At 42.1% G+C, this 27,283-nt stretch overlaps 1 protein-coding gene across 1 annotated transcript in view; it reads right to left on the bottom strand.

The window, feature by feature from the left end:
- The window catches only part of LOC131237380 (uncharacterized), a 41,994-nt gene that overhangs the window by 12,899 nt on the left and 1,812 nt on the right, over nt 1-27,283 (bottom strand). Inside the window, exon 2 of the mRNA XM_058235103.1 lies at nt 6,760-6,924. Coding sequence (XP_058091086.1) covers nt 6,760-6,924 — 165 coding nt within the window. The remainder of the gene's footprint in view (nt 1-6,759; nt 6,925-27,283) is intronic.

Raw genomic sequence — 27,283 nt, 5'->3', positions numbered from 1 at the left:
TCACATCATTCTAGGGAGGCCGTGGTTATACAATAGAGATGTCACGATTTTTGGTCGCTCGAACGTGTGTACATTCACGCATGAGGGCAAGAAAATCAAGATTAATCCGTTACCACCCAAGAGCCACATGGACAAGGCTAGGGGTGTGAAAACGAGTGAGTCAAGGAAGGATGTGAGGAAATCTATTCTGAAGTCTCTACATATCATAAATGCAAAAGAGTTTGAGAAAGAGACAGAGGATGATTCGACGGTGTACGCCCTAATGGCTAGGGAAGTTACACCAGACGTTCATGTAAAGTTATCCCCTGAGGTGACTTCGGTTCTTGAGGAGTATAGTGATGTATTCCCTGAGGATTTATTGGATGCGCTTCCACCTATGCGGGACATCTAGCATGCCATTGATTTCGTCCCGGGGTCTACTTTACCGAACCTTCCTCATTACAGGATGAATCCTGCAGAGCATGCAGAGTTGTATAGACAGGTAAATGAGCTCCTGCAAAAAGGTTTCATTCGTGAGACCATGAGTCTGTATGCCGTACCAACGCTATTAACACCAAAGAAAGATGGTACGTGGCAGATGTGTGTGGACAGTAGGGCCATTAATAAGATCACAATCAAGTATCGGTTTCCAATACCGAGGCTTGATGATATGTTAGACATGATGGCCAGATCCACCATTTTTTCCAAGATAGACCTCAAGAGCGGGCATCACCAGATACGCATACGCCCTGGAGATGAGTGAAAGACAGCCTTCAAGACGAAGGATGGGTTGTACGAGTGGTTGGTCATGCCCTTTGGCTTGACTAACGCACCTAATACTTTTATACGTGTGATGACCCAGGTTTTAAGACTCTTTATGGGGAAGTTCTTAGTGGTTTATTTTGATGACATACTTATATATAGTACCACTAAAGAGCTGCATCTCGACCACTTGAGGCAGGTTTGTAGTGTCCTGAGGGCGGAGAGGTTATGTGCTAACCTCAAGAAATGTTCGTTCTTGTCTGATAGGGTTGTCTTCTTAGGGTTCATAGTGTCGTCTATAGGGATGCGAGCAGATCCAGAAAAAGTCAAGGCCATAGTTGACTGGCCTGTACCGCGGAACATACATGAAGTGAGAAGCTTTCATGGCTTAGCCACATTTTATCGTCAGTTTATTCAAGGGTTTAGCACTATTATGGCTCCCATTACTGATTGCATTAAAAAGGGAGAGTTCATATGGTCTAAGGCTGCAGCTAAGGCATTCAAAGATATTAAGGGTAAGATGATAGAAGCTCCCGTCATGCGTCTTCCGGATTTTTCTAAAGTCTTTGAAGTAGCGTGTGATGCTTCGGCGTAGGTATAGGAGGAGTACTAAGCCAAGAGGGTCATCCAGTTGCCTATTTCAGTGAGAAACTGAATAAGGCAAAACAAAAGTATTCCACCTATGACAAAGAATTTTATGCGGTTGTGCAGTCGCTACGTTATTGGCGTCATTATCTTCTACCGCAAGAATTTGTTTTGTTTTCTAATCACGAGGCTTTGAGGTATTTGAATTCCCAAAAGAAGCTTAACCCAAGGCATGCCAAGTGGGCAGCGTTTCTTCAGGAATATTCATTTGTTCTGAAACATAAAGCCGAGATCGAGAACAAACCAGCCGATGCCCTTAGTAGGAGAGTGACATTGCTCAACTCCTTAAGTGTAGAAGTTGTCGGGTTTGAGCAATTGAAAGACGAGTATCCCATGTGTCCAGATTTTGGGGGAACATACATGTCACTCTTAGGTGCCCAGCATAGTTCGGGTGAGTTCGTGCTGAAAGATGGTTTCCTTTTCAAAGGAGACCGACTTTGTATTCCCCGCACTTCCCTCCAAGATTTCCTTGTTTGGGAGCTTCATGCTGGAGGTATTGCTGGCTATTTTGGTCGAGATAAGACCATTGTTGAGGGTCAAATATTGCATATCAGGCCCAGTTGTTGCCTAGATTTATGAACATGGTACCGTTTAATAGCCCTTTTTAATCATGTTTTTGTTGCAAGGTGGAATTGCGAGCTGGGACTGGATCGGGATGCTAAAAGCATGGAATTAATGTTCAGAATGCACCAGGGCAAGGGACGGACTCCAGGGGACCAAGATCAACGGAATTTCACACCAGGGGTCCGCGAAAATTGAGAAACTGAAGCTCAAGCGGCCTGAAAGTCAGCCAAAATGCAAGATCACTGGGTTTCCATCATCTGTTTGGCTCAAAAATTCATACATGGCCTAAGGACCATAAATTAACCATACACGTCAAATTTCAGCCGTTGGATCGTTGTGGACGTGGCCTAACGTTCATATTAACCCATGAATCATCAACCTGGGGCCCACTGGATCTCTGGATATGCTTCCAACTTGGGCTCAACCCCTTAAATTAGCTGAAAGAACGGATGGACAGATTAGATTTCTCAAAACATCATGGTGGGAGCCACTTACATAGAGTGCGTGTGCTCAGCACACGTGCACTGGAGGTGCGCCGGATTGAGGAGCCCAGTCAAAGTCGGTTTTGACCGACTTCCTTCTCCAAAACGGAAACTGCCGTTACAGCAAGATCTCCTGTCATCGTCGGTTGACGCTGTGGGCCCCACCCATTGTCCAAATAAAGAATCCAAGCCATTCATCGGATCCATAACGACCCGCTCACCAAGTCCTAGGCGACAAAATTCCAATATACAGCGGATATTGATCTCTAGCTGCCCAAACGTGTGACGGACGGCTGAATGAAATCACCCCTGGACCGCACCGATTTTTATCCAAAAATAGTGAGTCCCGCCTGTTTTTTCGAGCTGATACGAATAGACGGAGTGGATCTTTCAAAACACCAATAAAGTGGGCCCCACCAAGCGTCAGCGCGTGCTCTGTTACGGGCGTCCATGAAAACCGGACGCTGCTCGGCTTTCTCGGGCCATTATACGTCCATGGTGGTGGTCGGACGCATGATCCAGACCGTCCAATATATCTGGGCAATGATCTAAACCAAGGTGTAGGTGAGATTGCTCAGTATCACGACAGGGATCGCGCTCCATCTTGCTGGACGTTGAGACAGTCGCTGCACAATTCACTTGGTGGACCACCTCAGCTGCCGGCCAAAACGGTCAATCTCAGACCGAAATCTCGCCATTAAGCCGATGGACGGTGTTGATTCCTCATGCAACACTGATCATGGGCCCCACCAACAACGAAGCTCGGTGCGCAAGCCTGGCTTGCGCACGCTGCTGCATAAGAAGTCCCACCAACAACAGCAACATCAAACGGATTTCTCTAGGGCCCTGGGGCTATAAGAAAGAGGGAGGAAAGCATTGAGTAGGGGGGCTTTTTGCTGGACGTCAGGGAAGATCCAAAGGGCTCGGTTTTGGAGATGAGAAAGGATTGAGAAGGAAGATGGACGTGGCTGAAGGTGGAGCAAGGCTTGGGCTGGACCTGAACCTGGTTTTTTTTCCTATTTCCTTTCTCCTTCTTCTGTTGTTGATTTTGAATTTAGCCCATTCATGTGTGGCTAAACCTCTTAGCTAGGGCTAAGAGGTGAAGCCTGTAGCGAGATGGGAGATTCTATTTTGTGCCTTTAAGTTAAAATTCATAAACTGAATTTGATTTAGTTGACTTTTAAAGGAATATTTTTCTTAGTCTTTAACGGTCTGTTGTGACTGAAATTACAATGGGTTTGCAATGGCTTTGAGTATTCCTTTCCCCTTTTTATGTTTATGAAGTCAGGAAGCCCTGTTGTTCATCATTGTTCCATGGGCATGGTAGGATGACAGTATCCTTCCTGATTTTCATACATTGTTGGTTGGTTGGTAATTAGCTTAATTCTGTTGTTTACTTTGTCTCCTGGGCATGGTTAGGTGATGGAATCCATTCTAATTCATATACCTTTCATCTTGTGAAGACTAGATCAAGCAGGTTCAGTTTGATTTCCGTGATTCTTGATGCAGGCAAAAGATCTCCCTGATCCCTACAAGTGGATCCTCTGAATCCCTAGTTTCCTTCCTCTAAATTCCTTAAGTTTTACATTCATCTCTCACCATTATTCATCAATTTATATTTGATTTAGATTGCATCTTAGGCTAGTTCTATTTCTATCTAGTTTCAGGAAACGTACAAGTTTCAGTCCCTGTGGATTCGACCTCGGTCTTACCGAGTTTATTACTACATCACAACCCTATACTTGGGGAGTGAACAACCATTGCCCTAGTGGAGGATCGATTTTATTGGCCAACTCTCAAGCGAGACGTATCCAAAATTTTAGGGCAATGTCGAACATGTCAACTGGCAAAACAGAAGAAGCAAAATACTGGATTGTACACGCCATTGCCAGTGTCACACGCACCGTGGCAAGACATCAGTATGGATTTCATGCTTGGACTTTCCAAGACAATTAAAAAGCACGATTCCATTTTTGTGGTCGTGGACCGTTTCTAAAAAATGGCCCACTTTCTCCGTTGTTCTAAAACCTCAGATGCATCCAACATAGCTAAGATTTTCTTTGAGGGGGTGGTTCGATTACATGGTTTGCCTAAGACCATATTGTCTGACAGGGATGTCCGGTTTACTAGTTATTTTTGGAAGACATTATGGCATATGATGGGTACAAGACTCCAGTTCTCGTCTACCTACCATCCTCAAACTGATGGCCAAACTGAGGTTGTGAATCGAAGTTTCGGAAATCTACTACGATATTTGGTGGGTGAACACATTAAAACTTGGGACTTAGTCTTGCCAGTCGCTGAGTTTGCATATAACAGTTCAGTTAATAGGTCTACGGGTATGAGTCCATTCGAGATTGTTAGTGGTTATAAACCTAGACTACCCATAGATTTGTTACCTATGTCAGACCTCAGAGTCAGCCGATGCACTTTTCCCATCACATTCATGAGTTGCATGCAGAGATTAGGAGGTGGATAAATGCTAGTAATGAACAATACAAAATTTCAGCTGACTTACATCGTAGAATTCAAGAATTTAATGAGGGTGATTATGTAATGGTTAGGATAAGGCCAGAACGGCTCTCACAAGGTACCGTTAAAAAGTTACAAGCACGCAGTGTATGACCATTTAAGATTCTGAAAAAGATTGGGTCCAATGCGTATGTGATAGATCTTCCACCTCGCATGGGGATTAGTTCAACATTCAATGTGGAGGATCTAATGCCTTGTTCAAGCCATCCCATAGACCCTAATTTTGTTCCAGACCATTGGCCACTTTCTGAATTTTCTTCCCAACCTACACCACCTATGCCTACTATACTTGAGATAGAGAAGAAATTGAAGGAATTGTGGATGAGCAAATTGTTTCCACTCGGGACGGTGGATTTCAAAGGTACTTAGTAAAGTAGTAGAACAGACCATCATCCGACTATACATGGTTGACAGAAGCAGAGGTACAACGACTAGATCCAGATTCGTTAGAAAAGCACAAGAGTTTTATCTCGTCGGAGTCGAGATCTTCTCAACCGAGGGGAGTTGATGCGGACACCAGGCCATTCAAAGTATATCAACGCAGGAGGCGTGCGTCACCCGTGTCAATGTGGTTGGATGACGGATACAGGTCGGGTCTCTAGAGGTTAAAGACCTTACGCATGTGCTCGTGACATGTGTAAGTTGCTTATAGGAGACACTTGGACCGTTGGATCGTGAGGATGGTGTGATCGAACCGTTGGATCGTCACGGCTCACCTTCATTACACCACCTTCACGGCACTATTATCGAGGGCCATTGGGCATTTTCAATTTGCATTTAGTTTATGAACATTTGACTTATTTAAGTTTTGAGACAGTTTGTGCACAATTTTGTGCGAATTTCTTTTTTTTTAAAACTTTTTTTAGTAGGGGTATTTTCATAATTTCATGTAATTACGAATTTATAAGGGTTGCCCTAAACCTATAGCATGTGATGTTATGTTTATGAAAGAAAAAAAAGAGAGCTTTTTACTTATGACGATCTCGTCTTCCACTTCCAGTGATTGGAAGAGGGCGTGAGGCCCAGGTAAACGATTTCTCATCCCCTACTTCTTTCTCCTTCTCTCTTTTCTTAAGGTACTCTTTTCTTTAACCCCATTCTCTTCCTTTTCTCCTAGAATATTTAGATTTAGAAGCCAAAGCTTTTTTTTTTTCTAAATCATTAGATCTCAAAAGCTTTTCATCCCCCCATAAAACCCATCACCCAAATCTAAATTTGAAGAACCACTTTTTTTTTTTTTTTCTGAAATTTCTAGATTTCCCAATCCAGGAAATTCCTATTTTTCTGGATTAGAAAATCCACTTGGATCGTTAGACGGACCTATTGCAAGACAAAAGTTCTATCTTTCGCCGGATCCAACCAGATTCAGATTTTAAGATTCAATACTTCGTGTTTGTGATGGATGGCCCTAATCAATGCTATATTAACCTTATTTCTTTCTTGTGTTTATGATGTATAGAGCAGGCTGATATTTATTTGTTTTTTAAGATTGCATGAATCTGCCCCTTTCAAATACCATACTCATTTAAGGTTGGATTAGGCCGTCCTACATCAATTTCTCCCTTTGAAATCTATCCCATTGAAGCAACTTGCTCAGAATCCAACAATGAAAAAAAGATGTCGCAGATAAAAGGAGCAACGTTGAGAAATGAATACTTATTCTTCATACCTTAACAAACACAATGAAAACAAATGTAGCAATGAAAACTACACAATAAAAAAAGAGAAAGAGAAGAAACAAACAATATTATAAAAAAATAAAAGCAACAAAAGTTAGGAGCCCATAAGTTCTCACCATGAGTAGGTGACCATTGTATGGCATTGACAGCCTTTGTGTGGCCATTTAAAACTATAGAGAGTCGATCTGGAATTCTATTGAGGTGTGCATGAACCTTTGATTGACACTTTAATGACGAGTAAACATCATGTGGGAGATCTGAATCTGAGATACTGCCCATAGCTGAAGAGAAGATTAAAAAAAATTGAGGCAAGCCCCTGAAGATGTTCTAAGCAATGGAGAATGAAAAAATTAAACAAGATAACACAAGTATATTAGATACTAGATAGTTAAATCCAACTTTATATAGGCAATAGAACTCAGCATATGATTCCATTTTATTTGACATGATAAAGAAAAGGGAAATTTTATATAGTAAATTAACTGATGAAAAGATCCTTTAATACATGACATTTAGAATTTTTACCAATGCATCAGTGTGGACAACCAGATTGAATTGACAAGGTCACCAAAATATTTGTTCACGTGTGGATATACATATACAAGCAATGTTAATATCACATGCAGAATATTGCAGGCAAGAACTGAATTTTGGACTATGGATCCTTGATGGGACCGTCAGATGAGTGGCCCATACTTTTTGCACACATTCCGTGTGTCCTGAAGAAAGTATGCGTGATTTTAGGATTCCTCCAAGCATATTGAGCTCTAACAGTTAGAAAGGTAAACATGGAAAGTTGAGTTGTGACCTTGAATTATAAGAATAGGAACTACAAAGTATCTAACATGATGTGCAAAAGCTATGTCCCACCTTCCTCTCTCCCTCCCTCCCTAAAGTGGTTGCACAAAATGTGACCAATCATGAATGACCTCCCGCCCTCAGCCTTCCATTAATGCTTTAAAATGCAGACTGGACCAAGCAATGAAATCAATCTGGACTAGAACCGTCCATCAAAACAGGCCGAACCACCTTTGGTTGGCTATGGGAATAACTGTTTTCTAAAAACGATGCAACCACATCTATCAAAGAATGAACCCACACCTACATCAAGAACCAAACTCCCTAACAACAAATTAGTTGTTAATTAGCTGTTCTTTATTATAAATAAGAAAGACTTCTGGAACAAAACAGGCCAACCAGGTCTGATCGATTGGATCAAACTGCCCACAAAAAATGGGTCGACGTCCGATCTGGGTTTTAAATATTGTTGTCCCTACTTGATACCATTGGGTTGAGAAAAGAAAATCATTCTTCCCCTCCATAAGGGACCAAAAGACTAAAGTTGAACTTCTACTCAGCCAGTCCACTTCACACAAATAGTTTAATCTGAGAAAATTATTCACTAACATTTGTTTAAAAAATCTCAAGTTTTTGGTAGATTAGAGAGTAAACAAATATAAGTATTTGTTGATATAAATAGGCAGTTGGCAACATAAAAGAAACAATCAAGCTTATACAAAGGCTCCCCCCAATATTCAATGAGAAATTAGAGTATGTGAAAAATGGAAGATGCCAAAGGAAAGGAAAAAAAAAAAAAAAAGATGACTTGACAAGAAACTATGTAGAGGAACTAGTAGGAGGATGTTTGCAATGTTAACAAGAAGGTAGAATGAGGCAGGAGCATATGTTCTACAAAAAGACCCGAAAAGGGTAAATGAATATCTGCTGCCAGCCCAATCCAAAGATGTTAGGCTAATGGTGAGACTTAAAATATGGAAACTTGAAGCATTGCACTACGATGAAGGCGACGGCCGAAGGTAATGCCGACAATGATAACAAAGACCTCGAGGACAAGACCGATGATGAAGAGAAAGGAAAGAACTCCACTGATATCGCGATCGCTGATGATGATGGGGAATGGAAACAGATTCATCCTAGAAGGCGCAAAAGGCCACAGGAGGACAACGGAATAGGAAAATACAAATCATTCCCTACCATTTTCGTAAAAGGCTATCCACACAGCTGGTTCCCTCTTAATCTTGAGAGAATCTTCGGACGGGCGGGTGCCGTCATGGACGTTGTGATGCCCAGAGACAGAGCGACCGGACGATATCGAGGATTCATGCGAGTAGCAAAACAGAGTTGGCTAGAGCTGTAGCCATGCTTCACGGCGTCAGTTTCAGCGGAAAGAAGATGTTGGTTCAAAGGGCTCGATTCGGGCCTGCTCGGGGAAAAGCTCGGTCCGATTCTGCTAGAATATCGACCCTCAAGCGACCTTTCATCAAATCCTTCAAACCTTCCAACCGTACTCCCCATAACTAGGGTTTATCCTTTAAAGAGGTGCTTCTAAATTCCTCTTCGGCTTCCTTGCCTCAACAATCGCAGAAAAAACTCTCTGGGGTTGCAGATGATGCTCATCATACTGATAAAGTGAAACAACCTGCCGCTTCGGAGAATCAGCTCTCGTATGACTTTCGTATTGCTCAAGATCGCTTCGATCGTTCACAGTCAGAATTGCAGAATACTGTAGTGATCTCTACAAAACATGAAGCTTCCATCTCGCAAGTTCGCAGATAGATCGAGGAGTGCTGCGGCGTCCCACCCAGTTTTTACACCATTAGACCCATCAGTTACGATGATCTTTGGATCAATGTTAGCCCGGGTGTCATTTTAGATTCTTTCCTCATCGCTGGGAGGCTTCATACGGACGGGCCAGTGACAAAAGTTCAAAAATGGGAAGAATATTCCACGTTCGGAAAGGAATCCTTCTGGATTCTTATATGGGGAATCCCGTTGGAGTTTTGGTACGATGAATTTTTCGTCCAAGCTGCTTCGGTTTTGGGCAGTCTGATTGAGCTGGATCCAAAGACGAAGATCGGAGCAGAAATGGCAGTGATTCGGATGCGCATCCGAAGAAGAAAATGGGAACCTTTTCCATCTCATATCAGGGTTGCAGTGGACGATAGGATCATCGTCCTACCTGTCCAACGAGAAACGAACGGCAAATCTTACCCCAGGTGGGGGGATTACTGGAGAACGAAGGAAAAGCTTTACAAAACCACAACGATCCCTCCTGAGGAAGATGGGGTTCAGTTACAGTGCACCCGCGGACCACGAAACCATTTCCGTCTCCCGCCAGACTGTTGCCATCATCCTCCGTCCTCGACCCACGTCCCGGTCACAACATGTGTCTCTAATAAGGCTCCATCCCAGCTGTTGGATTCGACACGCGCCCACCCATCCGCGCCCCATATCTCCGAAGGTGAAGCCGATCTGCATCCCGCTGAAACGTATCCCTAGCCGAAGATTATCGAGCCACGTGTCCCTCATCCGGACCGTTCCCAGGATTAGCGACCGACGCGTCCTTCCTTCGCTCTCGGGCGATGCACGCTCTTCGGCAGTCGCTGCAGGCATTTATGACGGACCTATTTCGTTATCTCCCAGCGAGACGCGTGTCCTGCTGTTAGTTACCCTGGCAGCGGAGATCGTTCCCCTCTCTCCTCACCTTGCGACAGGTGGAACCTCGAGCCCTGTGCAACCTACCCTTTCAGCCTTCCAAGGAAGTTGCAATCTCGAGGCGTCATCGTGCATCCTTGAGACGTCGACACGTCAACCTTTTCATTTCTCTCCACACGTCATTTTCGACAATCAGGACTCCCCCCATGTAAACCCCTCTCAATCCCTTCTTCCTTCCCCGCCTTGCCCTATCTCCCAGCAACCTGACCCTTCATACCTGTTCCCACCACATTCATCCTCTCGATCCGATCTTCAAATCATGCTCTTCCCTTCCCCCCAATCCGTAGAGCCCTCACACGTCTTGGATCTTCCTGGAAATCATAGCCCTTCGATCTATGAAGACAACCTCGCTACGGCCTTTGCTCTTCCCTTCCCCCCAATCCGTAGAGCCCTCACACGTCTTGGATCTTCCTGGAAATCATAGCCCTTCGATCTATGAAGACAACCTCGCTACGGCCTTTGACAATGGATCTTAGACCCCCCCCCCCCCCCCCCCAATCTCGGTCCTGCGGTCCTGTCCAGAGGATATGCTAGTTTGCTTGTTTCAAGAAGAATCGGAAAAAGGGGTTATCGATGTTGCACCCCTTCAGATGCGAATGGGTCCTTCAACTATCCAGATGGAGGCAGGAGATAAAGACCGGGAAGATATCCAGAAAAAATCTCGATTGATGAAAAAAATCCAGAATAAGAAATGGATTCGGGATGCTATCGGTCACGTCAGAAGAGCCGTTGGACTCTCTTTCGGAGACTGTCCAAAAGAATTTATCGCCCTCTTCCAGTGTGTGGAAGCACGGGGCCGACCCCTCCCAATTTCAAAATCATCTAAAAAGCATTCATCCAAATCCATTGCCAACAGAGATCTTCAGCCTAATGAAGGAGTTTCAAGTATTCTACAAAGTTCCAGCAGGGACGCAGATTTTCAGGGTGGTCGGGGCAGCATGATTAACCCATGAAGATCATCTCATGGAATATTAGGGGACTGGGCTCGAAGCAGAAGCGGAGCCTAATAAAGCTAACGTGCTCTAAATACAGGCCAGATGTTATCTGCCTCCAGGAGACAAAGGTGTTCAAATTCAACGATTATCGAATGGACTCTATTTGGAAATCAAAGAATATTAAATGGGAGACTCTGGATGCGAATGGCAGTGCTGGTGGAATTCTAGTGAGGTGGAATTACGGCAAATGGGAGCTCGTCTCAAAATGGTGCGAAGCTTTTTCGATCTCTGTCGTTCTAAAAGACAAAAATTCTGAAGTGCAGTGCCTTATATCCTCAGTATACGGTCCAAACTCTGACAACTTAAGAAATGACTTCTAGGATGAACTCTCTAGTAACAGATCGAATTTCTCTGGTCCTTCGTGCTTTGCCGGTGATTTCAATATGATTAGAACTCCCGAAGAAAAATCTCATGGTAATAGTTTCTCTCCTGCCATGAGACGTTTTTCTTCCTGGATCGACGATGAAGAACTCGTGGACCTTCCCCTCCTTGGCTCTCGTTTCACCTGGTCTAACGGGCGTGCGTTCCCGACTCTGTCCAGGCTCGACAGATTTCTGGTGTCTCCTGAATGGTTGGACGTCTTCCCCTCTGTTTCCCAATCTGCCCTCCTGAGAACCACCTTCGACCATTGTCCGATCCTTCTATCTACTAAGGAGCTTAATTGGGGTCTGAAACCTTTCCATTTCGATGCCTCCTGGGTTAATATCGCTGGTTTCCAAAACATGATCATTGAATGGTGGGGGGATATCAATGTTGAAGGTTATGCCGGTTTCAGACTTTGTTCTAAGCTCAAGATGCTGAAAACTAAAACTGTTCAGTGGAAATCCCAGGCTCTTTCCTCAAGACAGTCTGAAACTGCAACTCTACTAGCTTCTTTACAACAGATCGACTTGGAAATTGAAGGTGGCAAGTCATCTCATGAAGTTCTAGGTAGAAGAATCTCTATTATTCAGGACCTATCAGCAAGAGCTCTTGAAGACGAAATTTCTTGGAAACAGAAAGCTAGGGCGAAATGGATCAAAGAGGGAGACAGGAATACGAGATACTTCCATAACTTGGCCAGCACGCATGCCAGTCTTAATAAGATTACCAGCATTGTTGTTGATGGAACACGGGTGGAAGAGAAAGATGTAATCGTCGAGGTTGCTATCTCCCATTTCAGATCCCTTCTCAATTCGTCCCCCCACAGACGTCCCGGAATCGACAATCTCCATCTTAACTCCATATCCCCTGAAGACGCTATTTCCCTTGAAGCTCCTTTCTCCCCGGAAGAAGTGAAGCTGGCTATTGACTCCCTCGGGGGTGATAAAGCTCTTGGACCCAATGGATTCCCTATTCTCTTTTTCCAAATTTTTTAGGAGACGATCCAATCTGATATGATGGACTTCTTCGAATTCCATGACAGGGCTAGACTTTCAGCTAACCTCGGAGCCACCGCAAATATCATGGGGCCGCTTCCTTTAAGGATTTTCGCCCGATCAGCCTGTTGGGTGGCCCATACAAGATTTTGGCCAAAGTCCTTGCCAATCGCTTGTCTAAGCATATCAGCAAAATCACATCTTGCAATCAATGTGCTTTCATTCCTAGGAGGCAAATTATTGACGGTGCACTTATCGCCAACGAATGTATTGATGCAGCCCACAGATCGGGTCACAAATTCATCGGCTGCAAGTAAGACATCGAAAAAGCATATGACCATGTCGATTGGGAATTTCTGCATCATATGCTCCTCAAAATGGGTTTCGGGCCTCTTTGGAGAAAGTGGATTGGGGAGTGTATCTCATCTGCCCGATACTCAGTTTTACTTAACGGATCTCCTTTCGGTTTTTTCAGGAGCTCTCGTGGGATTCGCCAAGGGGACCCTCTCTCCCCCTTCCTTTTTCTCATCGTCGGTGAAACTTTCCCCAGAATTCTCCATCAAGGGCAAGAAGTTGGGCTCTTAGCTAGTATACCTATACAGGGCCTTCCCACTCCCATTTCTCACATTCAATATGCAGACGACACTCTCATTTTCAGCGAGGTATCTCGGGACAAAATTAGCAATCTCCGAACTTCCATTCTCTATTTTGAAGCCGTGTCGGGCCTATCTGTCAACCTCACTAAATCGAAGATTTTTGGCATAAATTTGGAACGGGAGGAAACTGATAGATAGGCTGATTTCTTCGGTTGTTCGGCGAGTTCCCTCCCATCCACGTTCGTTGGCCTTCCTTTGTGCATGGGCATCCCTCCTAAATCTGCTTGGGACAAAGTTGTTTCCAGATTTGATTCCTTTCTGGCTAATTGGAAGTGTCGCTTCCTCTCATTCGGTGGTCGCATTACTCTTATTAAAGCGGCCCTTTCGAATCTTCCCATCTATTTCATGTCCCTCTTCAAATGTCCTTCCTCTGTCCTAAAGGCTATCGGCCACAAAAAAAGAGACTTTCTTTGGCACAACAAGGGCGAGAAGAAGTAGTTCCACCTGGTTGATTGGAAATACGTTTGCAAACAGTACAACAAAGGTGGGACAGGTATTAAAAATTTGAAGCTCATGAACAGGGCATTACTGGGTAAATGGATTTGGTCTCTAGGGAATGAAAACAGCAGCTTGTGGAACCAAGTTATCAAAGGAAAGTATGGTCAATCGGTAGGTGGTTGGTGGTCGAACGCATCCCCTCGTTATAAAGCGTCCGCAATCTGGAAAGGCATGATCTCTATTCAAGACCAGGTCTTGCAAGGGGTGGGGTTCCAGCTTGGAAAGGGCTCGAAGATTCGATTTTGGCATGATTGTTGGATAGAGAGCATCCCGCTTAGAGATAAATTTCCCTCAATTTTTTCTGTCGCTTCGTACCCCGACGCTATGGTAGTTGATTGCTATTCTATGACAGATGGAAAGCTGGTTTGGTCAATGGACTGTAAGAGAAACCTACAAGATTGGGAGGTCCAAGAATTCGTGGACCTTCTTGAATGTATCTATAGGGCTCATCCCAACCCTCTGATTGATGACTCTCTGCTCTAGACCTTGTCCAAGACCAGCTTATTCTCGGTTCGCTCCCTATATCTACTTTTGGACAAATCCCCCCACTCTTCCGATCATCATTGTACTCAAATCTGGAAATTCCCGGTCCCTCCCCCCCCCCCCCCCCAAAATTCATAGCGTTCGGCAGGTTGGTATCTCTGAAAAAAATCCTGACGGTGGATAACCTCAAAAAGCGAGGGATGTGCATTGTGAATATCTGCTTGTGCTGTATGAAGGCGGAAGAGTCAGTGGATCATTTGATGCTCCACTGCCCTTTCATTTGCTCTATTTTGGTTGACGTTCGCTCTCGATTCGATATCAGCTAGTGCCCCCCTGAATCCGTTTCCTCTCTTTTTATGGACTGGCATGGGGTGAATCTCAATAAAAGTCGCTCCATATTATGGAAGATGGCTCTTCTCGCCATCTGGTGGTGTGTTTAGGTGGAAAGGAACAGTAGATGCTTTTGGGATACAGTGAATACCTCGGGCTAGGTCTTATCTAGAGCTAAATCACTAATTATAGAATGGGCTACCCATGTTGAATTTACGAAGAGTTCCGATCTTTTGTTTCTTGGAAAGTAGCCTTTGTCTGCTATCTCAGCGGTATTGGTTGCTGTCCTTTTCTCTTTGTATTTTCCTTTCCTTTTAATTTAAAAGTTTTCGTTATCTTTCAAAAAAAAAAAAAAAAAAAAGAGGAAATAGCAGCTGTAAGTGTCACTAAAACAGCAACATATGAAGAATAAATAGCAGGTTTATACTTTGTTACGAATAAGCTTTACTAGTGAAGTGCCATGTTCTTGCAATCAAAGAAGAGCTTCACATAATGATTGAAGCAACTAGGTGGTTGGAGACGATGACCCCCCACACATAATCAGTCGACAGAATTGAAATTGAATAATGCATACCACATACTTTTCTAATAGAAGGAAGAGATTTGGTTGCATGATCATATTTGATGGTTTGATGGATCAAGGTCTTAAAAATCTTTGGAATGATTTGTGAAACAAGATTCATAAACCCGGAAATAAAAAATTAAAAATTAAAAAAAAATGATGCTGATATTGATGAAGATCACCATTGGCTTTGCCTTGCTTTCAACAATTTGGGGTTGGTTTGATGTGGCATGCATAGTGGAGCATACCTACAAGTGCAAGTGACATGTGCCGTGTGCAAGATATGGTGAAACCCTATGTGTTTGACTTGGCAACAAGGTTTCAAATAACGGTATCAGCTGGCATATCAGCTTAGGCCCAAAAACAATGTGATACAGGGCATATCGGACCTGTATATGCTATGCATTCAAAGATATATGCCCATACCAGGTATGTATCGTCTTTAACAAGCATCCATGTTATAGACCTATATATAGATGATATGTAACTACAACAGGTATTTATGATCTACAACATGTTTTCAGGCCTATACATGACTAAAAAATGTCCCATACCATCTCATACAACAAACATGCTGAAATTTTTATTTGCTTAAAAAAATTGAAAATTTATTAGGAAAATAGGAAAATAATGTAAAACACTGGCAAAATATTAGGAAAATAGGAAATAATGTAAAACACTAGTGCATATCATTTTTGTATGTTTTAACATGTATTCAATGGTGTATCAGACTATTCTTTAATAAAAATGTTGTCTGCCAACCTGATCTACTAAAAGTGAGGGTAACAGCACTTTCAACAAAGGGAAAGATAAAGGAAAATAGGTCACCGCTAATCCGATATCATCTCGTATTGCAGACTAATCAATCATACTGCCCTCTTACTCTGGCTCAGCAGAATTACCATTCATAACCCTCTTCAAATCTCTCAGAATAGGGGCAGACCATGAAGAAATAGCCAGTATCGACTAAGACATAAGATAAGGAAGAAATCGCAAGAATCTCTAGTGCAGTTCTCAGGCTATGAATCATCATTTCAATTCATCAAATATAACTCAAATCTTGTGTATTAATCCCCAAAATAGGTGTAGATCTAGTACAAAATGAATTTTTACGCTTCCTCCATGGTTAAAATGAAGAAACAAGTTAAAAAAATAATAATAATCTGAAATGGGCCCTTTATGGCTGTACTGGCCTGTATTGGCCATATCGGCCCCATGTCTGTGCTGATATAATATGGGGTGCATCAGCTTATACAGGCTGATACAGACCTTTTTTTCCTGAAACCATGCTTGGCAATGAAAAATCTAGCTCACCAACATATTAACAGGGGTTGGCCAGTACAAAAAACAATATTGTAAACGATTTTCAAACCATGCTTGTCAATGACATGTGGTTAGAAAATTGAAGATTCCAAGGAGGGTCAAGTCATTCTTCATTTGGAAATTTGTTGAGAAAAAACATATCATTGCATTTCCTAAGCATGCATGGGAAAGGGTTCATGGGAAAAGGATGACAAGCTTGGGAAGTTTCACAATATGTTGTGAGGAAAGGGTACTTACTTGGGAACTTTATTAGTGGATGTTTTTCAAAAAGTTCTTGACATGGTGGGTAGCTAGAGGTCATTTGCTTAAATTGTGTGGTTTTGATGATCACACACAGGCCCAAGGTAATTCTTGAATGTGCGTGCATTCCTAGGGAAATAATATGATGTAAATGAGGCTCCATGGATAGTTTTATATAGTGTCCAAGGGGAAAATGAATTGGATCACCAATCCTCATTTGACCTAGTAAAGTTCTGTATTTTGGTAGAGCATTGCTCCCTTATAACAGCCCTTGCAATGGGTAAGTATCTACAAAGTGAAACATCTTTCTTCCCTTGTAATTTTTCCTCTTCAAGCATTCTCTCTTCCTCTTTCTCCATCAGCTTTTAAATGGTAGATTGGTAGAAGTTCTAGGGTCAACTGCCCACCAGACATCAACCTTTCTCTTTTAGCGAGGCTCTTCGAACCCACCATGGAAGATAATCTCACTGATAGCATTTGAATGTCATTCCCTCCTAGTATTTACTACCAGCCCAAATATTATATGCAGGCCCTAGAGGCAAGCAAGCAAAGTAGGGTCAGTTGATAAGGAAATTGCTAATAATGAACCCCACATACACAATGAATGGTAATCCTCGAGTAGTTAGCTGCGAAAATAGCTGGTAACTAGGTATATGACTATTATCATGGCTTACTACTAGCAGGACCTGCCAGGTAGCATCCCTTCATGATGCTATCACCATCACCACCCCAACAAGGGAGGAGGAAACAGAGCAGGCTATCTTTCACTGCAAGCTAGAAGGAATAAACAAGGACTAAAGCCCAACTGATGACATCCTCCATATCCAAAAATATATGGGCCACACCAACAATCAACGTCACAAGCCCATGGGTGCACAACCACTACTTCAAGCTTCCCCCATGGCAGCCACAACAAGAAGAGTAGAAGGTAAAAGAAACCTTTGCAGCTGAGTTCCCACACTTCTAGTAATAAACATAGACATCCAAGTTGGAGGCACACAAATGTACCGGCAACCAGTGTTCGAAATATCGGTATTGTGTTACGTATCGCACCCTTGGGATATGGACACGTATCAGTTATCACATGGGATATATCGGTTGTATCGCTGTTGTTGGAAACATTGGGAAATTGGACGAATTTTTCAAGGAAACTTTAGTGGTAATTAAAAAAGACATCAATACATGCTTATAAATCAAAACATTACGAAAAACAAGTGCAAATAATAGGTTTTCTTTGTATGGGGTCCTAATCTATATATTGTTTAACTGAATTGATGCAAGTATATTCAAAGTCGACGTGTGGGAACACAAGCAATACATTCAAAACCAAAAGAAGAATCACTAGATCAGGTTACATAGATGTTCGATTTTATGTTTTGACACAAAGATTGCAACCGATTTACGAGAAATTGGAAAATTTTTATTTCTTTTCAATTTTCTGCAACTCGGCCCATCTCCTCCAAATCTCGAAAGCTCACAATCCATGACTTTTCATGCCAAACATGAAAAATCATGGATTTGTAACAATTTGATATGATTTAACATGATATTTTTTTTTTATTTTTTATTTTTAAAAGGATCAAAATTTGAAAAGTGCTCACCGGATTGAACGTGTGGGATATATCCCACTACACTTGCGTTTCGGCTGATATATCGTGGGATGCAAGATATATTGTGGGATATATTGGCCGATATCGTTGATACTTAAAACATTACCGCCAACAAACCAAACGTGGGGCGGTCATGCTCAAGCAATTGGTTGCAGGGAATAGTACGGAGGGCAGCAATACATGTTTACATCATTCACTTCTTAAAATTAAATTATATGATGGGATGTTGATGGAGAGGGATCATATGGTGCAACTTCTCATGAAAAATCATTGTGCCTACAGGGGAACAATATGTTTAGTAATGCGGATGACACATTTATTTTTGAATCAAATCTGCAGCGCCTTGCTTTACCATTCAAAGACATCAAAAAGTTGAGGACCACACATTATGTCTTGGGCAAGGGAAAACAATGATGAATTTCATCTACACACAAGGCTTGTACATGCAATACAAGAGACAAGATGGAGGGGAAGGAACAATTAAGGCCTAGGCACAGGTTCGTAACGAATTTCTTGTACCTCTTGAGCTCATGCATGCACAAAAGGCATCGAGGGCCATGTTTACGTCAAAGGCCTAAAGCAATAACACTTGGGGAAAGAAGCACAGTAGCTGATGATAGCTACAATGTATTAGCCTATCCTTACAGAGATGTGTTGTCTATTCACCAAAGATCATCCAACCAGTTGTGCAAGTCCTAATTCTTTAAGCAGGTTGATAGTGATGAAAAGCTTGTCATGAGTTGCATTACCAAAACCATGACATCGGCCAAAGAAGAGATGTGGATTTCCTTTAACAATAATCAACAAGCAAAAGCAAACAAGAACATAGCTCACAAGATGAGATATGCTGATGCAAACCCGAAAGGGAAAGCAAATAAATCAATAAGAAAAATAAAGAGTTGCGGAAAAAGATCCAACAATCCTCTAGCCGGATGCTAGAGATCACAAATGCAAGACTGTGAGCAAGCTCAACAGTCCTCGAGTCTAGAACTAGAGATCACACCCCCCCCCCCCCCCCCCCCCTTCAACAGCCACGGTAGAGAAAAGAAGAAAATTTCATAAAAAAAATATTGATCAAGTTGTTCTATTCCATAGGACAGAAGTCTTATTTATAATCAACCTTACAATCTGTAATAAAAGAGATGAAATCTAAAAATCTATAAAATAGGAAAGCAGCTAAGTAATTATTCCCTGCCTAAAACTAAAAGATATGAAAGAAAGAGAAAATTTCCTAATCTAGAAATTTAAAAAAAAAAAAAAAAAAATGGAAAGTGAGGATGGTTAAAAAAGGAAGGTGGTCCTTTTCTTGTACACACATGTAGAGCGTGCACGTGTGGGATGCAGGACGATTGCATCAACTCCCCCCGACTTGAAAAAACTCAACTCCGTTGAGTTAATGGCAATGTACTCATAGAGCTCTAGGTTGATGCGCTTGAAATCCTCTACTGAAATTCATGTGCTTTTGAACCTTGGTCGACCCTTCCATTTGACAAGAAACTTCTAATACCCCCCTTGGCATGTGGAAACTATCTGATCATCCAACACGTCCTCAATGATTTCTTCGTGCTGGCGTGGTACCTCAAGTATCTAGATAGCCTGTTCTTTCGTGCTCTCGTTTGTATGATGTCCAATTGTAAGGTCTTCCACATTAAAAATAGGGCTGATCTTCATTTCAGGTGGCAGCTTGATTAGGTACGCATTATCACCTAGCTTCTTCAAAATGTTTTAAGGACCTGCCTTTCTGGAGTGGAGCTTTGTATAAGAGCCCGCCGGAAACCACTCAAGCTTAAGTCGCACCATGACTCTATCTCCTTCTTGGAATTGTGCAAAACGTCGTCAAACATCTGCATATCCCTTGTAATTTTCATTACCAAGGGTGATCTTTCGCCTAACTTCTTCATGTATCTCCTTAACATGCTGTGCAAAAGCTTTGGCATCCTGGCTCGATCGAGTCACACTGGGAAGTGGGACTAAATCGTTAGGTTGTCACGGTCGCATTCCGATCGCAATTTCGAAAGGAGAGTCCCGTAGTGCAGTTCATAGAACTATTATAAGTGAACTCAGCTTATGGTAACACGATGTCCCATGAGCTTATATGATCATCAACCAGACATCAAAGTAGATTCCCAAGGCTACGGTTTACAACTTTAGTCTGCCCATCTGTTTGCGGATGATACGCACTTAAGAATTTCAACTTAGTTTCCATCTTAGACCATAAGGTGTGCTAGAAGTAGCTCATAAACTTAATGTCACAATCAGATACAATGGTTTTACGAACACCATGTAGATGAACCACCTCTTTAAAGAAAACACTGGCGATGTGTATGGTATTCGATGTCTTCTTACAAGGGATAAAATGAGCCATCTTTGAAAACCTGTCAACTACAACATAAATAGAGTCATAGCCACGTTGAGTCTTAGGCAATCCTAAGACGAAATCCATACTGATTTCTTCTCATGGAGCATCTGGCACGGGTAATGGCGTATAAAGACCAGTATTCTGCTTACCACCTTTACCAAGCTGACACACTCGACATCGACGAACAACAATCCCAACGTCTTTCTTTTAACTTGGCCAGTAAAAATGATCTTCAACCAGAGCTGTCGTTTTATCGATACCAAAGTAACCACCTAGGCCCCCTGAATGAAGTTCTCATATAACAAGCTCTCGCAAAGAACTCTTAGGAAGACACAACCTCATGTCGAAGAATAAGTACCCATCATGCAAGTTATACCTTGGGTACTCGATGCCTGCACAGAAAATGAGTGTTGAAAATACCTTTCCAAAATAATCATCTGTGGCACAATCCCATTTAAGTTCTTCAAATCCAACAACGGAAACTGATAAGGTAGACAAAAGGTGCGACGTTCAACTGAGGGCATCTACTACCTTCTCTTCAATATCGGCGCAATGTTTGAGGTTGAAGGTGAACTCTTGAAGATAAGCACTCCATTTAGCATGCCTAGCTCATGCAGGAGCATTTTCACACTGGGCTCGAGTGGGGTCGCCTGTGGGATGCAAGGGCACACTCGGGGTGGGTGACCCATGTGATTTGGGGCCCAAAGGGGAGGTCTCGTGTTCGAGACTCCTCACCAGGAGCGATTAATGCACATTTCACACTGGGCTCGAGTGGGGTAGCCTATGAGATGCAGGACACACTTGAGGTGGGCAACCCATGTGATTTGGGGCCCACGAAGGGGGTTCGGCCGAGGTCCTAAACCCATGAGATGTGGGGCCTGGGCTATGACATAAAGGGATTAATTCGTCATACTTTAACAGTTCGAGCTTTTAGAGCAACTAGTTAATTATCTTGCATCAAATTGGTATCAGAGCAGGAGGTCTCGTGTTTGAGACTCCTCACCGGGGGTGATTAATGCAAGAGCATTTTCACACTGGGCTCGAGTGGGGTCACCTGTGGGATGCAGGGGCACACTTGGGGTGGGTGACCCATATGATTTGGGGCCCATGGGGGAGGTCTCATGTTCGAGACTCCTCACCAGGGGTGATTAATGCGCATTTCACACCGGGCTCAAGTGGGGTAGCCCGTGGGATGCGGGGACACACTTGGGGTGGGCGGCCCATGTGATTTGGGCCCACGAAGGAGGTTCGGCTGAGGTCCTAAACTCATGAGATGTGGGGCCTGGGCTATGAGATAAGGGGATTAATTCACCATACTTTAACAATTCGAGCTTTTAGAGCAACTGGTTAATTGTCCTGCATCACTAGCACTCAACTTCTTCTGAGAATTCCAGTAACTTAATGCCTCGTGATCAGAACGGAGTACAAACTCTTGATGAATGAGGTAATGACGCTAATGCTTCAAAGCTTGTACAATAGCATAAAACTCCACATCATAAGTAGAATACTTCTTTCGTACTGCATTGAGCTTCTTACTGAAAAAGGCCACCGAATGTCCTTCCTAGCTAAGAACACTTCCTATGCTTACGTGCGATGCGTCACGGGCAACTTCAAACACTTTTTCGAAATCAAGAAGTCTAAGAACTGGAGCCTCTGTCATTTTCTGCTTGATTTCTCGAAATGTCTTTGTTGCTACTTTAGTCCACTCAAATGGATTGGACTTCATACATTCAGTAATTGGTGCCATAATGGAACTAAAGTTCCGAATAAACCTTCGATAAAATGTCGCAAGCCCATGAAAACTACAAACCTCATGAATGTTTACGGGATTAGACCATTCAACAATAGCCCTTATCTTCTCTGAATCAACATTTACGCCTTCTGCTGAAATGACGAACCCGAGAAAGACCACGTTAGAACTCATGAAGGTACACTTCTTCAAGTTGATGTAGAGTTTCTCATGGCGCAGTACTCTCATCACTTCGCGAAGATAGTCCAGATGATCTTCTTGTGAACGGCTATAAATGAGGATGTCATCGAAGTATATGACGACAAACTTGCCAATTAATGGTTGTAGAATTTGCGTCATCACCCACATGAATGTGCTAGGTGCGTTCGTCAAGCCAAATGACATAATTAGCCATTCATACAATCCATCTTTTGTCTTGAAAGTAGTTTTCCATTCATCGCCAGGACGAATTCTTATTTGATGGTACCCGCTTCGCAAATCAATTTTCGAAAAAATTGTAGCATTTGCCAACATGTCTAGCATATCATCTAAGCGCGGAATGGGAAAACGGTAATTTATTGTTATCTTGTTGATGGTGCGACTGTCAACACACATTCGCCAACTGCTATCCTTCTTTGGTGTTAGCAACGCTAGCACAACACAGGGGCTGAGACTATCACAAATGAACCCCTTTGTTAATAATTCTTCCACTTGTCAACGAAGCTCTACATGCTCTGTCGGGTTCATTCGATATGCTGGGAGATTTGGTAATGGCACTCCAGGTACCAGATCAATAGCATCTTGAATGTCACACATGGGCAGAAGCTCACTTGGTAGTTCATCAAGGACCAAATCCTGAAATTGGGACAGAATGTCTAGAATCTCAGGTGGTTGAACAACAACATTGTTAATTGGATCGATCTTGCATCCTGCCAGAGCATACGTGATTCCACGTTCACGACTCTCCTCCATGAATCGGGCCATGCTCAACACTGTGGAAGCCGACTTTGCCTCTTTAAGTTCGTCATCTTTCATAGGGTTAAGAGTAATGAGCTTTCTTTTGTATATAAAGTTCTATGTGTTCTTGCGACCCTTGTGAGTTACATCCCTATCATATATCCATGGATGCCCCAGTAATATATGTGTGACCTTCATTAGAATGATGTCACACCAAAGCGATTCTTCATAATGACCCAGAGAGAAGTTGACTAAGCACCTCTTAGTCACAGGGATGAACGTGTCATTCACCCACGCAATCTTGTATGGCATGGGAAGCGTTTGAGGTTTCAGTTTCAACTTGTCCACCATGCTTTGTGAGACCACATTCAAGCCGCTGCCTCCATCAATAATGACCTTAACAGCCTTTCCACCACACGATACTTCTAACCACCAATGATAACTTGTTTTCGTTTAGGCCATCGAGGCCTTCCTCAAGTTTATGCTCATCATCTTCTGGATCATTTGCATGTTCATCTTCCACTTGATCTGCAATGAAGTCTTCTGTCTCACAAAATTGGAGATTGTGAGAGGGACACTCAGTCATGTGATGTCCACGACCACCACACTTAAAGCAATTGTTAGTCGACTTCCCTTGCATTACTACAATAGACTTTCCCTTGGTATCACCATTTCGGGGAAGAGGATTGGAAGCAGGTTGGGTGGAGTTCTGACCGATTTTGTAATCCCGAGGTAAGTTAGTGCGGGGCACGAATGGTTGTGGGCGCAAAGTGGAGCCACAAGTAGTGGAACGAGTGGATGCATAACCCCCACCTTGAAGGTTACCGCTACTTATCATCAACTTCTGGTCCTGCACTTTTCGGGCCATTTAATACACCTTGTCTACGCTGTTGAGCCAAACGGTTATCAACTCTCTTTGAATCTCAAACCGTAGCCCATTACAATAACGCGTCATTTGTTGTCTTCCCGTTTCTGTTAAGTGGCATCGAATGACTAAGTCATAATAACGTTGTGTGTACTCCTCCACGGTCTCTCAATTTAAACTCATTATAAAATTCCTGTAATACTATACCGATTGAGGTGATTCTTTTGGTTTCATTTGTATGGTTTAGATTTAGTTATTACATGATAAGTGAGGCCAGTTTCTTTTTATATGCCTCCTAAAAGTTGTACATTTTATGATGATCCAACAAAGTTTTAATGATGGTAGTATCCTCCCACCTTTCTTTAAAAAGAATGAAAAGAAAAGGACGTCAAAAAAATACTAGTAAAAATGGAAAGCGGATCGCATTCTACATCTCCTGTATGATAGTATCCATTGTATTAGTTAAGGTGGTCCTTTTGGTTTCATTTGTATGGTTTAGATTTAGTTATTATATAGTAAGTGGCGCACCACCAGTCTTGAGCTGCGCCTTTAAGCTTCAAGGTAGCGAAACGCAACTTGACAATTTCTTCCGTTTCATACCAACGAAAATATTGCTCCATTGACTTTAGCCAGTCATTGAACACTTTGGGATCCAAATTACCATCGTAATCTGGAATATCATTCTTGATATGCTTGGCAAGATCCGAAGTGTGAATATTCTTCCCTCCTTCGGGACAAATTGGATGATTCCGTCGGAGGTTGTTTATCCCTCTGGCTCTTGGTTGTGCATAGCGATGTTGTTGGGCCCCGTAGCCAGGCTCATATTCTTCATCTTGAAAATTACCATTCCAAGCAAGATGCCTTGAGTCAACATTTCCGGACTCTAATTCACCATCAGGGTCATCTATAGATATTTAGCGGTCTGGATTGATTCCCTTGCTTGTGTTTTTGAGAATAATAATATGTCCTTCTAAAGCATTCATTCTAACTATGGAATGGGCCTCTAGGTCATCCATTCGTTTTGTGATCAAATCAACCACTTGTTGCAAAGTTGTGACAGTTTCTTCTTGAGGTTGTGTGGCCATCTCAGGAATGCAAATCGTCCCTCTTCTAGTGTGGCGGATAAGACAATGGGCTTTGGCAAGCAAGCAAAATAAAATTTTCTTCTCCTTTTTTTTTTTCTTTTCTTTTTTTGTTAAGGAAATAAAGGAAGGGCAAGGAATTGATCTGTTGGGATGGGATTATGATGTGGTAGGATTGGAAGAGCTTTTCTTTTCTTTTCTTCTTTTTTTTTTTCTTAGTTTGAAAAAAAAAAAAAGAGAGAGGAAAGAAAAGAGAAAGACGACGGGGAAGGATGAAAGGTTAGATTGAGATAGGGAAAAAAATACCTTCTAGTTTTCCCGGGAGCAGAACTTGCTCTAATACCAATTTGATGCAAACCCGAAAGGGAAAGCAAATAAATCAATAAGAAAAATAAAGAGATTGTCGAAACAGATCCAATAATCCTTTACCAGATACTAGAGATCACAAATGCAAAACTATGAGCAAGCTCAACAGTCCTCTAGTCTAGAACTAGAGATCACTTTCTCTCCCTTCAATAGCCACCGTAGAGAAAAAAAGAAAATTTCATTAAGAGTATTGATTGAGTTGTTCTATTCCATAGGATAGAAGTCATATTTATAATCAACCTTACAATCTGTAATAAAAGATATGAAATCTAAAAATCTATGAAATAGGAAAGCACCTAAGTAACAAAGCATTCTATAATTAAGAAAATGCCTAAAATAATAAGATATTTAGATAAGAAAATATTTAAAATTATTCCCTGCCTAAAACTAAAGATATGAAAGAAAGAGCAGATTTCCTAATCTAGAAATTTAAAAAAATAAAATAAAATAAAATTAAAAAAAAAAAAAGGAAAGTGAGGATGCTTAAAAAAGGAAGGTGGCCTTTTTCTTGTACACACATGCAAAGCGTGCACGTGTGGGATGCGGGACGATTGCATCATATGCTACTCCACTTTCCACAACATACAATTAGTTTCTTTTTTATGGGTCGTTTGGATGCCTATAACTTCTCTAAAATGTGAGTTACAAGTGGTGTTTGGAAGGGTATTTTTAGTTGTAAGTCACTTATAGGTATTTTTAGTTAAGTTACAGCCAGTAAGCCACTTATAGGTAAATCTTACATGAAAGTTACATGGTTGGGAGCTCTATCTTCACTAACCTCTAACTTGCTTAAAGGCCAATGGTCTGACTTTTTTAAGGGGGGGCGGGGGGGAGCACCTACATTATAGCAAAGCTCTAGCCATTGAAGAAGCTCCAGTAATCTCTCTCTCTCTCTCTCTCTCTCTCTCTCTCTCTCTCTCTCTCTCTCTCTGTGTGTTTGCAATTGCCGTTGTGCACCTCTCTGTAGCCAGTTAGGGCAATAGGGTTTTTTTTTTCCCTTCTTCATCTGTTCTTGCATTTGAATCAATCCCCAATTCGATGAGGCCATGACAATGGAGCCCACATAACATATGTTTTGTATATCCACATTGTCCATCAAAATTTCCAGCTCATTTTAGGGCATGGGCCCCAAAATGAATAGATTTAATTTCAGGTGGGCCACACCATAGGAAACCGTGTTGATTAAACGCCCGCCACAAAAAACTTCCTGGGGCCCACCATGATGTTTATTTGATGTCCAACTTGTTGATAAGGTCACATAGACCTCGATGAAGGGAAAACATAAATATCAGCTTGATCCAAAACTTGTGGCCCATAAGAAGTTTTTATTAGTGGGCATTCAATCGTCACTATTTCCTACAACTATGTTTCTACATTCTTCGTTGTTTCTTTAGTTAATGTGTAATTAATTCTCTCTCAATGTTGTTTTATCACTTGTTTCACTTGGTTGCTATCTTCACATTATCTTCAATGTTTGTACTCAATAGTGGTTGGACTATGTCAGGATGTTTTTAAATCTGACCCACTTTTATGGCCCACCTGATGATTGGTTTAGGCTAAAGAATCGGCTCAAATATTCATCTACATGGGCTTAATAAAATGGCATACTTTTTGCTAAGTTTTCTTATGTGTCAATCAAATTTTGGAACAATTCCCTACTCCAAGGTTTTTTTTTTTTTTTAATATACAACTTCTTACTTGTAACCATTGT

This window comes from Magnolia sinica, chromosome 1, assembly GCF_029962835.1.
Source record: "Magnolia sinica isolate HGM2019 chromosome 1, MsV1, whole genome shotgun sequence".
NCBI lineage: Eukaryota > Viridiplantae > Streptophyta > Magnoliopsida > Magnoliales > Magnoliaceae > Magnolia > Magnolia sinica.
This window is presented reverse-complemented; position numbering and strand designations above follow the sequence as displayed.